Below are 13,915 nucleotides of genomic sequence, written 5' to 3'. Positions count from 1 at the left end.
GACACAGAGAGAGAGGCAGAGACATAGGCAGAGGGAGAAGTAGGCTCCCTACAGGGAGCCTGATATGGGACTCGATCCTGGGACTTTGGGATCGCGCCCTCGGCCAAAGGCAAATGCTCAACCACTGAGCCACCCAAGTGTCCTGAAGTGCTTCATTTTAAAAAAGACTTCTCAGCCTTCTCTTTTGCAATTGGTACTTTCTGGATTCTATTTAAGAAATCCTTCTCTATTGCTGGGTAACAATGATACGTATGTACCTTTATTATTGTCTGTGGAAATATTAATGGTTTGCCTTTCAAATTTAGATCTACCTGGAATTGATTTTCTTTTAAACAGATACACCAAGGTATTACTTCTATATTGTAAAATTCATCTGAGTGTAGAGTTTGATGATTTTTATTAAACTTACAGAATTATATAATCATCACCACGTTCCAGTTTTAGAACACTTCTACCACTCGGGAAGTTCCTTCGTGCTTATTTGTAGTCATTCCTTCCTTTGCCCCCAGCAACCACTAATCTGTGTTCTTTCTGCAGGAATCTGCCTTTTTTTGAAATTGCATATAAATGGAATCATATGTAGTTTGATTTCTTTCACTTAGTATATTTTTGAGATTCATGATGCATAACATGTATAAGTAGTTCATTGCTTTTAGTTGCTGAATAATAGTTTATTGTATGGATTAACCACATTTTGTTTGTACTGTCTGGAATTAATTTGTATGTAAGATGTAAAATTTGGCTCACGTGTTTTATATTTAGGTATCTGATTGTCCCAAAATGTTTATTGAAAATTCTCCTTTCCTCCCTTAGTGGCTACCTTTGTTGTATGTAAGTTATCCTTGTATATAGGTCTGTTGGTCTCATACACTAATTAAAAAGCACTGCTGCCACACTGCCTTAATTATCTTGTACTAAAATAAGCCTCAGTGCTGTTCTTCTTCTAGATTCTAAAGCTGTGCTAATACAGTAGCCTATTTAAATTTAAAGTAATAAAAACTGAATCAAGTTAAAAATTCAGTTATACAATCCCAGTAGCTACATTTCTCAGTAGGCACATGTGACTGGCAGCTGTTATATAACATAATAGTAATTTCATCATCACAGAAAGTTCAGTCTAGGGCAGTGGTTGGCAAACTTTTTCTTTAAGGGCTAGGTAGTGAATATTTTAGGCTTGCTGGTCTCATGGTTTCTGCTGTACCTAATTCAGCTCTGCCTTTGTGATGGAAAAGCAGCTACAGACAATATACAAATAATGAGCATGGCTGTGTTTCAATAAAACCTTATTTATAAAAACAGGTAGCTGGTGGTTGTAGTTTACTGACCCATGATCTAGAATATTTTGGCTCTTCCTAGTGCTTTCCATTTCCATATTAATACTGCAGTTGTCTTGCTAAATTCTGTCTCCCTCAACCCTTGAAGAAAAGTTGAGATTTTGATTGGGATTGGATTAAATCTCTAGATCAACTTGAGAGAATTGGTATTTGTACAGTGTTGATCTTTCAGTTCCTAAACACGGCATGTATTTATTTGGGTCTTTAATTTCTCTCAGTATTTTGTTCATGAAGGACACACCTTTTGTTAGATTTACTCCTATGAGTTTAATATTTTTAATGTTCTTATAATTTCTTCATTTGATTTCATTTTATGGGGCAGCCCAGGTAGCTCAGCGGTTTAGCAGCGTCTTCAACCCAGGGCGTGATCCTGGAGACCTGGGATCAAGTCCCATGTCGGGCTCCCTGCATGGAGCCTGCTTCTCTGCCTCTCTCTGCCTCTCTCTTTCTCTCTCTCTCTCTCTCTCTCTCGTCTGTATGTCTCTCATAAATAAAATCTAAAAAAAAAAAAAAAGATTGCATTTTATGTTTTACTTTATGTTAGATGTGATAATAGAAATATATTGGATCTCTTGTATGTTGACTTTGTATCCAGAAACCTAGCTAAACTCGTTTATTCAGATAATGTCTTTGGGATTCCTGGGTGGCTCAGCGGTTTAGCGCCTGCCTTGGGCCCAAGGTATGATCCTGGAGTCCCGAGATCAAGTCCCACATTAGGCTCCCTACATGGAGCCTACTCCTCCCTCTGCCTGTCTGTCTGTCTGTCTGTCTCTCTCTGTCTCTCATGAACAAATAAAATCTTTAAAAAAAAAAAAGATAATCTTTTTTATCAAAGATAATAATAGTCTTTGACTATTTCTTGGGCTTTCTGTGGGAACACTTATAGTCTTTATAGATACTAATACTTTGGTTCTGCTTTTTTAGTCCTTTTTTTTTTTTTTTAAAGATTTTATTTATTCATGACAGACACAGAGAGGCAGAGACACAGGCAGAGGGAAAGGGAGAGAAGCCAGCTCCATGCAGGAAGCCCAATGCGGGACTCCACCCCGGGTCTCCAGGATCACACCCTGGGCCGAAGGAGGCACCAAACTGCTGGGCCAGAGCTGCCTGTGGTCCTTTATTTTTCTTGCCTTATTACCCTTTCTAAGACATTGAGTTTTGTTGCTATTATCTCTCAAGAACTAAGATTTTTGGGAACTGTTTTAGAGCAGTGTGGCTCTAAGAAAATGGAGGATTTGTGCTTATTTTCTGTGTATGCTGTTATAAGTTATCACAGGTGTAGTGGCTTGAAGCACCACCCATTGATTCTTGCACAGTAGTGTGGGGCAAAAGTCCAGGCGCAACATGGCTCAACTGTGTCCTCTGCTCAGGGCTCCCAGGCTGAAATCAAGATGTTGGCTGGGACAAGCTCTTATTTGGAGGCTCTGGGGAAGAATCCACCTCTAAGCTTATTCTACTTGTTGGCAGAACTCAGTTCCTTGCAGCTGTCGGAGTGAGGTCCATGTTTCTTTGACGTGTGTTCCTGGCCCCTTCATCTGCACACCAGCAAGAGTACATTGCGGTCTTCTTGTGCTTCTGCCCTTTAAGGTCTCATGAAATATTACCTTGAGCCCAACTGGATAATCCAGGATAACTTTCCTATTTTTAAGACGAACTGATTAGTAACTTTTATGTCTGCCATAGCCCTTTGCCATCTAATGAATCATAATCATGGCTGTGGTGCGAGGGGCAAAGGTCATGGGGTCCCAGTTCTGCCTAGCACAGGGTTCAGTCTTGTGTAATACTGTCTAGAAAGAACATGGTCTTTTCCAATCAGATGCACCTAGATTTGAATTCTGGCTCCACCACTTAGCAGCCTTAGGACCTTGTGCAAATAGTTAACCTTTCCAAATATTTAATTATAAAGTCTGATAATAGCAATTTTTAACTTACAAGGTAATTATGAGAATTAAATGGGATAATATTTGAAGGTCCTTTGTGCAGCACCTGGCCCAAATAAGTTCTCTTCAGAAAATATGGACTGCAGCTTTACTAGTGATGCTGGTGGTTATGGATGGAATTTCCACATGACTCTCCTACAAATTCACTTGCATGAGAATACTGTGGCACAGTGCTATCCAGTAGAACTTTTGGTGCTGAGAGAAATGTTCTATGTATCTGCACTCCAGTGTGGTAGCCACATGTAGCTGTTGAGCAGTTAAAATGTGGCTGGTGAAGCTGAAGACTTGAAATTTTCATTAATTACTTTAAATTATTTTTAACTTAAATAGGCACATATGGCTAATGGCAACAATGCAACAGCTCCAACAGGTAACACTGGTTTTCATTTGCATTTGTTGATTGTGACAAATAAAATCTTGTAGAGTGATGTGCCTGTAAGGCAACCAAGCCAGCAAATTTTAGCAATGCTTTTATTTTTTTTATTTTTAATTTTTTTTTAGCAATGCTTTTAAATAACTTGAGAAAGGGCTAGGTTTTTGGTTTGTTTTGTTTTTTCCAGTACACAGCCAGTAATATATATTCCAAAATGAATGGAGGCCTTACTTCATCATTTATAGAAAGGGGGAAAAAAAACAGGGAAAGTCAGGATTAGTTTCAGGGATTTTTTTTTTTTTTTAAATCTAATTGATTCAAAAGAATCATTCAAGGATTGGGGATGTTGGAGGTGCCAGGATTGAGGACATTCGGCCTTTCCCAGTTTGCATGACTTGTTCTTAGAAGTTAGTTGTTGGCAAGTGGTTCTTCTGCACAATCTTGTCTGATACTTTCCTGGTTTGTTGGTATTCTGCCCGCGAGAGCTTGTGGTGGGGGCTCGAGGACTCCTGCCTTTGCCAGCACATACTCTGTCTCTCACTTCTCATGTTGTTTGACAATCAAAATGTTCCTGTCCTACACAGCTTGGTTTTTTCAAAGCTTCATTTGAGTAAAGCCCCCAAACTGTGTACGTATACCTTCCACAACAGCTTCTTCCTCTTAAAAAAAGTCATAAAGTGTTTCCAAACTGGTTATTTCTCTTGATAGTGAGAATTACAGAGCTTTCAGACTTGCTAGAATCATCTAACTTGTGTTTTGTTTCGGGCTTGATAGCCAGCCTGTCCCGGTCAGCCTTCCTGTCACAGAGATACTATGAAGACTTGGATGAAGCCAGCTCTACGTCGTCCGTCTCTCAGTCTTTGGAGAGTGAAGACACGCGGGCGTCTAAAGATGATGACACAGTGGCACAGGTCCCACGGCATGCGCCTGTGGTTCGCACCCCTTCCATCCAGCCTGGTGTCTTGCCGCAGGCAATGCCTTTTGCTAAATCTCACCTGATTCATGGTTCACCTGGCGTGATGGGAACATCCAGTAAGTGCAGAGTGAGCTCCCTGTTAAGTTTGTGTCTGTTAGAGGAGCCATAGCTGAGCTCATAGACTATTGCACCAGTAAGTCCAGCTCCTTTCTGCTAATAGTCTAGAAATTAGAAGACAAATTCAGAAAATCTGGTTTCCCCTGAAAGAGGCAGGAAGAAGGGGGCCCTGTAGGGCTCACACTGGCACAGCTTTCTTGCTAGTGCAGCTGGTGTCTCTAGAACAGGTATGGGGCATTCACCCAGCTGGCTCAGCTGGAGGAGTATGTGACTCTTGATCTCAGGGTCCTGAGTTAGAGCCCCACATTGGGTGGAGAGATTATATACATAAATTAAAACACACACACAAAATGGTGTTTTCAGGAGTAAGAGGAGGAGGTTATTTGTCTCACTCTGAAGCATCATCCACACTCCTGCCTTTCAAATCCTAGCTCATTTCAGGTCATTACTTGTAGCCATATTCTGCCCCAGAACTTGCCAGCGGCCATGCTCGTATCAGTATTAATTCCCAGAAGTGACCAGTATTGGGCTGTCACACCTCCAATTCAGTGTTAGGACTTCACTTGGAGGAACTTCTATAAGAAAATACCCCTGGGGAGGTGCTCGAATGGAGATATTTTATGAGAAGAGAGCAGGAAGTTGACCTATGTTGGCATGAAAGTTCTACCTCAGTATCAGAGGAAATGCTCAAGTCAAGGATTTTAGCTAACGGATATGGGCAGGGACATCTTTGAAAGATAGAGGTGCCACCCTGTGATTTTATTGGTACTTTTCTGTGTGCATGTTTAAGTATTTTTAATCTTAGTGTTTTCCCTATAGCCTCACAGTGGAGGACTTGCCACTGTCACTTTTGTGTTTTCCTCTCTTCTGACACTCTCTTACTTAGCGTTGTTTTTTTCTTCAGTGTCGACATCTGCTAGCAAAATTATTCCTCAAGGGGCTGATAGCACAATGCTGGCAACAAAAACCGTGAAGCATGGTGCCCCTGGTCCTTCCCACAGCCTCTCAGCCCCACAGGCGGCTGCCGCTGCAGCACTGAGACGTCAGATGGCCAGCCAAGCACCAGGTAGGACATGGTCGGGAGCTGCGGCCACCACGAGCCAACACAGCAGGTCCCAAGCAGCAACTGGCTCTTTTTGCCACCTTCAGAAAGAGGGGACTGATGGGACAGTCCTCTTCCCTTTTCGGGGAGCAAGTCCCGAGAAGACAGAGACTAGATGTGAAGCTTTTTCATTTCAAAGAAAGGTGTTAGATCCACTCTGCCTGGCCTATCAGTGGTCTTTGGATGAAGTGGTTGATCTCTACTTTTTTTTTTTTCTTTTTAAGATTTCATTTATTCATGAGAGACACAGAGAGAGAGGGAGGCAGAGACACAGGCAGAGGGAGAAGCAGGCTCCATGCAGGGAGCCTAATAAGGATTCGATCCTGGGACTCTAGGATCATGCCCTGGGCCGAAGGCAGGCGCTAAACTGCTGAGCCACCCAGGAATCCCTAATCTCTACTTTTGAATAATGTCTGCTTTAAGCCTCCAATTGATCTTTGCTGTTAGATCATCTGAAAACATTGGAATCATCTCACAGTGTCCTTTGGATCCCAGCCACCCTGGGAGGTGGCTATTGGTGTGCCCATTTTGCTTTTGAGTAATGTCAGGTTCAGAGAGGTGACGGTGACCCAACCAATAAGTAGCAGAGCCCAGACTGGACTCCTACCCTGTGCTCTATTTCAGCACAGCATTTTCGTAAGATTACCAACCTAGCCTTTACAGATGGAAACTCTAATGAGCTAGTCATAATCAGCACTTGCATTTTGTCAGTGCTCTGTGGTTATCCAGGATTTCCTGCATTAGCATTTCTAGGTAATTGGCCTCAAGGGCTTCAGTTATCACTAGTTAATCAGTTTGTACAAGCCAGTGGTTCTCAAGTGGAGACTATTTTGTGCCCTGTACTCCTCCCCAGCAGTTGGCAGTGCTGCTGGCATCTAGTGGGTAGAAGTCAGGAATGCTGCAAAAAATCTTCAAATGTGCAGGACACCACCACAACAAAGGATTATCCAGACCCAAAATGTCAGTAGTGCCAAATTCGAGAAATTCTGTTATAAATAAAATATTTTTGTTTCAGTTGAATGAAATTGTATTTTAGTTTTATCACTGCTCGGAACATGTATCACTTTGGACAATACTTTTTTTATTTTTTTTTTTATTATTTATTTATGATAGTCACAGAGAGAGAGAGAAAGAGAGGCAGAGACACAGGCAGAGGGAGAAGCAGGCTCTATGCACTAGGAGCCCGATGTGGGACTCGATCCCGGGTCTCCAGGATTGCGACCCAGGCCAAAGGCAGGTGCTAAACCGCTGCGCCACCCAGGGATCCCCGGACAATACTTTTTAAAGAACTAAAGAGAGGGTATCCCTGGGTGGCTCAGTGGTTTAGTGCCTGCCTTTGGCCCAGGGCTCGATTCTGGAGTCCCGGGATCGAGTCCCACGTCAGGCTCCCAGCATGGAGCCTGCTTCTCCCTCCTTCTGTGTCTCTGCCTCTCTCTCTCTCTATATCTGTCATAAATAAATAAATCTTTAAAAAAGAAAAAAAAAAGAACTAAAGAGATATAGTAGTTTGATTTAGACAAAGAAAGGATTACCATTATACAGTATAAAAGCATTCTTAAGAAATCTCAAATATTAAAACCTTATTAAGGCATCTAGAACAGATATGAAAGAGCACAAACGAGATAACTTTTTAAGGTACCTTTGAGCCTTCTGAAAAAATAGAAGTCTTTGATGTTTTCTTTAAATGTTACTTGGAGGAAGCAGAATCTTGGCACTGTGCTGAGTAGGCCGCAAATCAAACTGATTGAGTCAGGAATCTGCTAGGATGTAGGATTATTCCACTTAGCAGGAGGTGGTATGATCTCTGTTACCATCTTAGAAGCAAAAAATTTTTAAGGTGTTAGGTACCTTTGAATGTGAAGGATGCAGTATGTGCAGTTGTAGGCAAGACGAGCCATCTCACTTCTCTGAAGGAGGGAATGAGAGCATGCTGCCATGCACCCACCATTCTGTGGCCACAGCAGTCAACTGTGCCAAAAAACTGGTCCAAGAGCTTTGCTCAAACTTTCTTGGTAATTAGAAAATGTCATTAAGTGCTTTAGAATGCAGTTTTAAAATATAAGACCAAAAAAGACATGCAAGCTGACACGCCTAATAAGATAAGATGTCATGTCCATCTCTGTTGCCATTCCTTAAATAAGCCTCTTGGACTTTCCTCCCATTCTTGCCCAAGCTCCATTTTCCACATCTTATTCATGTGCCTGTCTCACTAAGCCATGAGCTCCTTTAGAGAAGAAGCTATATTTTGGACATTTTTTTGTATTCCCAGCATCTGACAATCTGGCAATAATGAGCTGCCCGTGTGAAAGGATGATTGGATGGTTGGATGGATGGAATAGATGGCAGAAATCCTTGATCTGAACACTGCTTATCGTCTAGCTCTTTCTACCCTTTCCAGGGTGAGCCAACAATGTTGCAGGTAGCTCAGCTCTGCTCTCTGAGAACTGGCCAGGGAATTCTTTTTCCCTAAACTAGTACATTTGACTAAATTGCACAAAACTTCATCCCATAATCTTCATAAATAGAGTAGAACAGCTGTCCCATTGAACACAGAGCTTTAGAACTCCCCAGAGTAGATTTCCTTTATAATAAAATTACATCCTGCTTGAATATGTTGTCCTGGTTATTCAGTTGTACGTGGCTGGGATTTGTGATCCTTTACTGCAATTAATATGCCTCTCTCTCCTCTATTTATTGATTTTTATTTTTATTTTTATTTTCTCTTCTATTTAAATAGCTGTAAGTACTTTGACTGAATCAACTCTGAAGAATGTCCCTCAAGTGGTAAATGTTCAGGAACTGAAAAATAATCCTACAGCCACCTCTGCAGCGATGAGGTATGTAACTGCTTTGTTAAACTGTGTTTAAGCCAGGGAGTTCTTCTGTAATAGCGATGAGCTGTCTGCAGGGAGCAGCACTGCTGCTGTCACAGTTTCTGGCAGAGCCTTAGGTTCTCTTAGGTTAGATCTCTTTATCCATGACACCCTCTCCCGGGCACAGGGAAGAGTTGAGGGGCATTTCTTCACTTTGAACATAGGGATGGTAAGGACCAGTGTAATTCAGGGAGTTGGTGTCTGGCGATTAGTCCAGCAGTAGGAAGAGCAGCCACAGGCCCAGTGTTTTTTCCACATTGTGCCTGTTCTCTTCATCCCATAGAGCAGGTCTGCTCACTGCTGTGTTTGGGCCTTATCAAGTGGCTCTGCATCTCTAGTCCACTGGCCTTCTCTTCTACATTGGTCCGTTTATCAACACTGCCTGTTCCAGGAATTTCTTAGTTATCTCAGGGCTATCCTAACAGCCAAAAACAAGCCTACTCACTTTCCTATCTTGTAGTGACCTTGAAGCTTTGGTATGCTGTTTATACCAAGATGGCATTTGTGGTTGTTGTGAACTTCCCAAGAGAAAAAACTGTACATTAGAGTTTGGGAATTGTAGCCAAATTCCTAGTGTAGGGAAGGCAAAGAAAAGCCACCAAAAGGCAGAATACTGCATAAGACAGGAATATCCAGCTTAACGGTAAAAGCAATGTAATCTGGTATTTCTGAGATACTTTAGCCATTAACCATAGAGTAGAAACACCTCTTAGTGTTTAACCATTTCTTTTTTTTTTTTTTTTTTTTTTCATTTAACCATTTCTTAAACTCTGTTTCCTTCGACTGGTTCTTAGCATATCTCTGATCAGGGTTTTGTCAGAGGAACAGTTCTAAGTTTGCCCTTTCCTCCGACTTGAGAAAAATAGACACAAAAAATCAAAAGGAATCTTAAAGAAACTTTCTCTCCTTTCCTATGGATTTGGACTCTAGTACAGTTATTGAACTTGTATGCCCAGCAAGTTGCCTGGAACATAGTTCATTTATACTTTTTTTATTTTTTGCTTTTGTTTTATTTATTTATTTATTTATTTATTTATTTATTTATTTATTTATTTAAGAGATACGGAGATAGTGAGAGAGAAAGCATGGAGCAGGGAGAGGAGAGGGAGAAGCAGGCTCTCCACTGAGCAGCCCTACACGGGACTCAATCCCAAGACCCTGGGACCATGACCCCAACCAAAGGCAGGCACTCAGCTGGTGGAACCACCCAGGCGCCTCATAGTTCATTTTTATTTTTTTAAAGATTTTATTTATTTATTTGAGAGAGTGACAGAGCAAGCATGAACAAGGTGGGGAGGATGGGCAGAGGGAGAGGGAGAAGCAGACTCCCCTCTGAGCAGGGAGCTGATGCGGGGCTTGATCCCAGGATCCTGGGATCATGACCTGAGCTGAAGGCAGATGCTTAACCACCTGAGCCACCCAGGCGCCCCTCATAGTTCATTTTTAATCACCATGCATTGAGTAATGCGTTAATGCTAAGCAGAATTCATAAATGCAAATTGACATTTACTACATCTTTTAATAAGAAAGCTAGAGAAATACATTTGTTCATTATGAAATTGCTTTCGTATTCTGTTAAATGGTAGTTTCCCTAAGTGTATTTTAAGTATTTAACTTTGCATTTAACTTCCTGAGTAGTATCTTGCAGAAGATTATTATAAGATGAGCTTACATATTTCTGCTATTGATGTATCTTTTATGTTCATTGGCTTCATCCATTACATTCATTGACTAACCACCCTGTTTTAAGTAAGGAAGAGGGTTTATCTAGTGTGAATCCATGGGTACTCAGTCACTTTGGATCCCACAGATTCTAATGGGGCATCTGCTAGGAGTATGATACTGCCCTGGGTATTAGGGGATGCAGTAGTGAATAAGACCTACCAAGTCCCCGCTTTCACAGCACTTATATTTTAGCAAGACAGCCACTAAATTGGCAATTACACAAGGAGTTGGATGATTGCAATATAATAAGTCCAGTGAAGGAGTGCAGGGTACTAAGAAAGCATATAATGAGGCAATTGGATTGAATCTGGGTTGATGAGGAGGTTGGTGAGGGAAACATACTTTAGCTAGAAGTGAACAATGACCAACAGTTGCCCATAGAAGAGTGTTCTGGACAGAGGATGCAGAATCTGGAAACCCAAACTGGGGACAGGGCAGAGCACATTTCAGGCAGAGTTGAAGGAAGGCTGGCTGGTATGACCTGTCAGGAGGTAGAATATAGAATATGAAGAGGGGGGCCAAATGAGGTGAGGTTGTTGGTTTCTTTCTTTTTCTTTTCTTTTTTATCAAAACACACCAGACACACCCATTTCTTTCAGAAATTTTGGTGTTTATTTATTCTTTCAACAAATGCTTAATTTAGTACTTCTTAAAAAAATGTATTTGTTTTAGAGAGTAGAGCACACATGACGGGGGGGAGGGGCAAAGGGAAAGGGAGGGAGGGAGAGAAGCAGATTCTGCATCAAGCTTGGAGTCTGACATGGGACTTGATCTCATGACCCCGAGATCATGACCCAAGCTGAACCCAACTGACTGAGCCACCCAGGTTCCCTTTAATTAATTAAATATTTAATACACTATTCTAGGTGCTGGGTATAAAGCAGTTAACGAAACAGACAAAAACACCACCAATGAATCCTGCCCTAGATATAGAAAGACAATAAGTGTGAAATGAGTGAGTAAAATATGCAGTGTTTTAGGTGATGACAGATGTGGAGAAAATTGAAGTAGGGAAGGGATTTAAGACCTATTATCTGGGTGTGGGCTACAATTTTAAAGAAGGTGGCCAAAGAAGGTGCTTCTCCTCCATGATTAATGACTAAACTATCTCAGAAGTACCAGACCATTGTGTATAAATAGCACATCTTCTTTATTCATTCATCTGCTGAAGGACATCATAGCTCCTTCCACAGTTTGGCTATTGTGGACATTGCTGCTATGAGCTACCTACTATTTACATCAATGTGGATGGAACTGGAAGGTATTATGCTGAGTGAAGTAAGTCAATCAGAGAAACACAATTATCATATGATTTCGCTCATATGTGGAATATAAGAAATAGTGAAAGGGACCATAAGGGAAGCGGCTGGACAGGAGGGTGGGGGTGGTGGCTGAATGTGGAAAAATTAGAAAGGAAGACAAACCACAAGAGACTCCTAACTGGGAAACAAAGGGTTGCAGAAGGGGAGGTAGATGGGGTTTGGGGTAACTGGGTGATGGGCTTTAAGGAGGGCACATGATGAGATGAGCACTGGATATTATACTGTATGTTGGCAAATTGAATTTAAATTAAAAAACAAAAACAAAAAGTACCAGACCATGTTGCTTTCTCCATTAAACTGAATCTTTCTATTTTATGTGGCTTTTGATACTTGACAATTGAGTAAAGACCAAAAGGCTAGAGAGCAGGTCTCGTGACCATCCTCAGGAAAATGGCCCCAGGTATAGGGCCAGTGGCAAGTTCAAGAAGGCCAGGAGGGAGGCTGGAGCAGGAGGGAGGACACCTGGAGTCAGCACCAAACCACTGCGCCACCCAGGGATCCTTAAGTGTACATTGTTAATGACACCAAGTCATTTCCCATGTTGTATAAACCTCACCACTATTTATTTCCAGAATTTTTTCATTATCCCAGGTAGAACTTGTACCTATTAAATTATTAATAACTCTCCACTTCCCTCCAGCCCCTGCTAACTTCTGTGCTATTTTCTGTCTCTAAGAATTTGCCTATTCTAGGGATCCCTGGGTGGCGCAGCGGTTTGGCGCCTGCCTTTGGCCCAGGGCGCGATCCTGGAGACCCGGGATCGAATCCCACGTCGGGCTCCCGGTGCATGGAGCCTGCTTCTCCCTCTGCCTGTGTCTCTGCCTCTCTCTCTCTCTCTCTCTCTCTCTCCCTCCCTCTCTCTCTCTCCCTGTGACTATCATAAATAAATAAATTTTAAAAATAAATAAATAAATAAAATAAAATGGATTTCTTGTAGACAACATATAGTTGAGTATTTGCTCTTTATTTAGGCTGACAATCTGTGACTTTAAATTGGAGTATATAGACCATTCATATTTAATATATGATGTTGGGTTTTATTTTTTTATTATTATTTTTTAAAGATTTTATTTATTTATTCATGAGAGACACAGAGAGAGAGGCAGAGACACAGGCAGAGGGAGAAGCAGGCTCCACGCAAGGAGCCCAATGCGGGACTCGATCCCGGGACTCTGGGATCATGCCCTGAGCCAAAGGCAGACGTTCAGCTGCTGAGCCACCCAGGCGTCCCTGATGTTGGGTCTTACTTAATACATCATATTGCTGTTTGGTTTATTTGTCTCATCTGTTCTTTGCTCCATTTTTTCCTCTTTTTCTGCAGCTTCTTTTGGGTTGAATATTTTTTATGATTCTATTTTATCTTTCTCAGCTTAATCAGCTATAACACTATGTTATTTACATGATTGCATTAGGATTTACAGTGTACTTCTTTAACTTACCCCATTCTGTCTCCAAGTGATACTGTACCCTCTGTCGGGGTCCCCACTCAGTGCGACTCTTCTCCCTTTCCTTCTGTCCCTCCCACTGCTTGTGCATGCTCAGGCTCACTCGCTCTCTCTCTCTCCCTCTCTCTCTCAAATAAATAAATAAAATATTTTTTAAAAATACCATATAAGAATCTTTTTTTTTTTAAGATTTTATTTATTTATTCATAGAGACACACAGAGAGAGAGAGAAGCAGAGACACAGGCAGAGGGAGAAGCAGGCTCCATGCAGGGAGCCTGACACAGGACTTGATCCCGGTCTCCAGGATCACACCATGGGCTGCAGGCGGCACTAAACCACTGCGCCACCAGGGCTGCCCTCATATAAGAATCTTATAGCAGTATTCCTCTGTTCCTGCACTCCCCACCTTTGTGGTGCTGTCATCATCATTGTACATTTTATTTCCACTGGTGTTATCAGTTCCATGATACGTTCATTGTTACATATAGTTCATTATCTTTGAAGCAGATTTAAAGAAGAAGGAAAACCTCTTTTGCTTATCCAGATGGTGGTGTCATTTCTGGTGTCCTTCATTTGTTTGTTTAATCCCATGTCTCTGTCTGGTATGTTTTCCCTTCTGCTTAAAGGGCTTCCTCTGACATTTCTTCAGGTGTAGATCTGAGTTCTTTCAGCTTGTGCGTGTCTGCCAAAGTCTTTATTTTGCTTTAGTTTTTGAAGGATATTTTCTTTTTTTTTTTTAATTTTTATTTATTTATGATAGTCACAGA

At 41.5% G+C, this 13,915-nt stretch overlaps 1 protein-coding gene across 4 annotated transcripts in view; it reads left to right on the top strand.

The window, feature by feature from the left end:
- Nucleotides 1-13,915, top strand: part of NUP214 (nucleoporin 214) — a 101,273-nt gene that overhangs the window by 40,255 nt on the left and 47,103 nt on the right. For all 4 annotated transcript variants that reach the window (XM_055316553.1, XM_055316548.1, XM_055316550.1 and 1 more), the window contains exons 22-24: nucleotides 4,422-4,679; nucleotides 5,585-5,746; nucleotides 8,520-8,619. In XM_055316553.1, coding sequence (XP_055172528.1) covers nucleotides 4,422-4,679; nucleotides 5,585-5,746; nucleotides 8,520-8,619 — 520 coding nt within the window. The remainder of the gene's footprint in view (nucleotides 1-4,421; nucleotides 4,680-5,584; nucleotides 5,747-8,519; nucleotides 8,620-13,915) is intronic.

Source organism: Nyctereutes procyonoides, unplaced genomic scaffold, assembly GCF_905146905.1.
Source record: "Nyctereutes procyonoides isolate TBG_1078 unplaced genomic scaffold, NYPRO_anot_genome, whole genome shotgun sequence".
Classification (NCBI taxonomy): Eukaryota; Metazoa; Chordata; class Mammalia; order Carnivora; family Canidae; genus Nyctereutes; species Nyctereutes procyonoides.
Note: the sequence above shows the minus strand (reverse complement) of the source record. Positions and strands in the feature narration are given on the sequence as shown.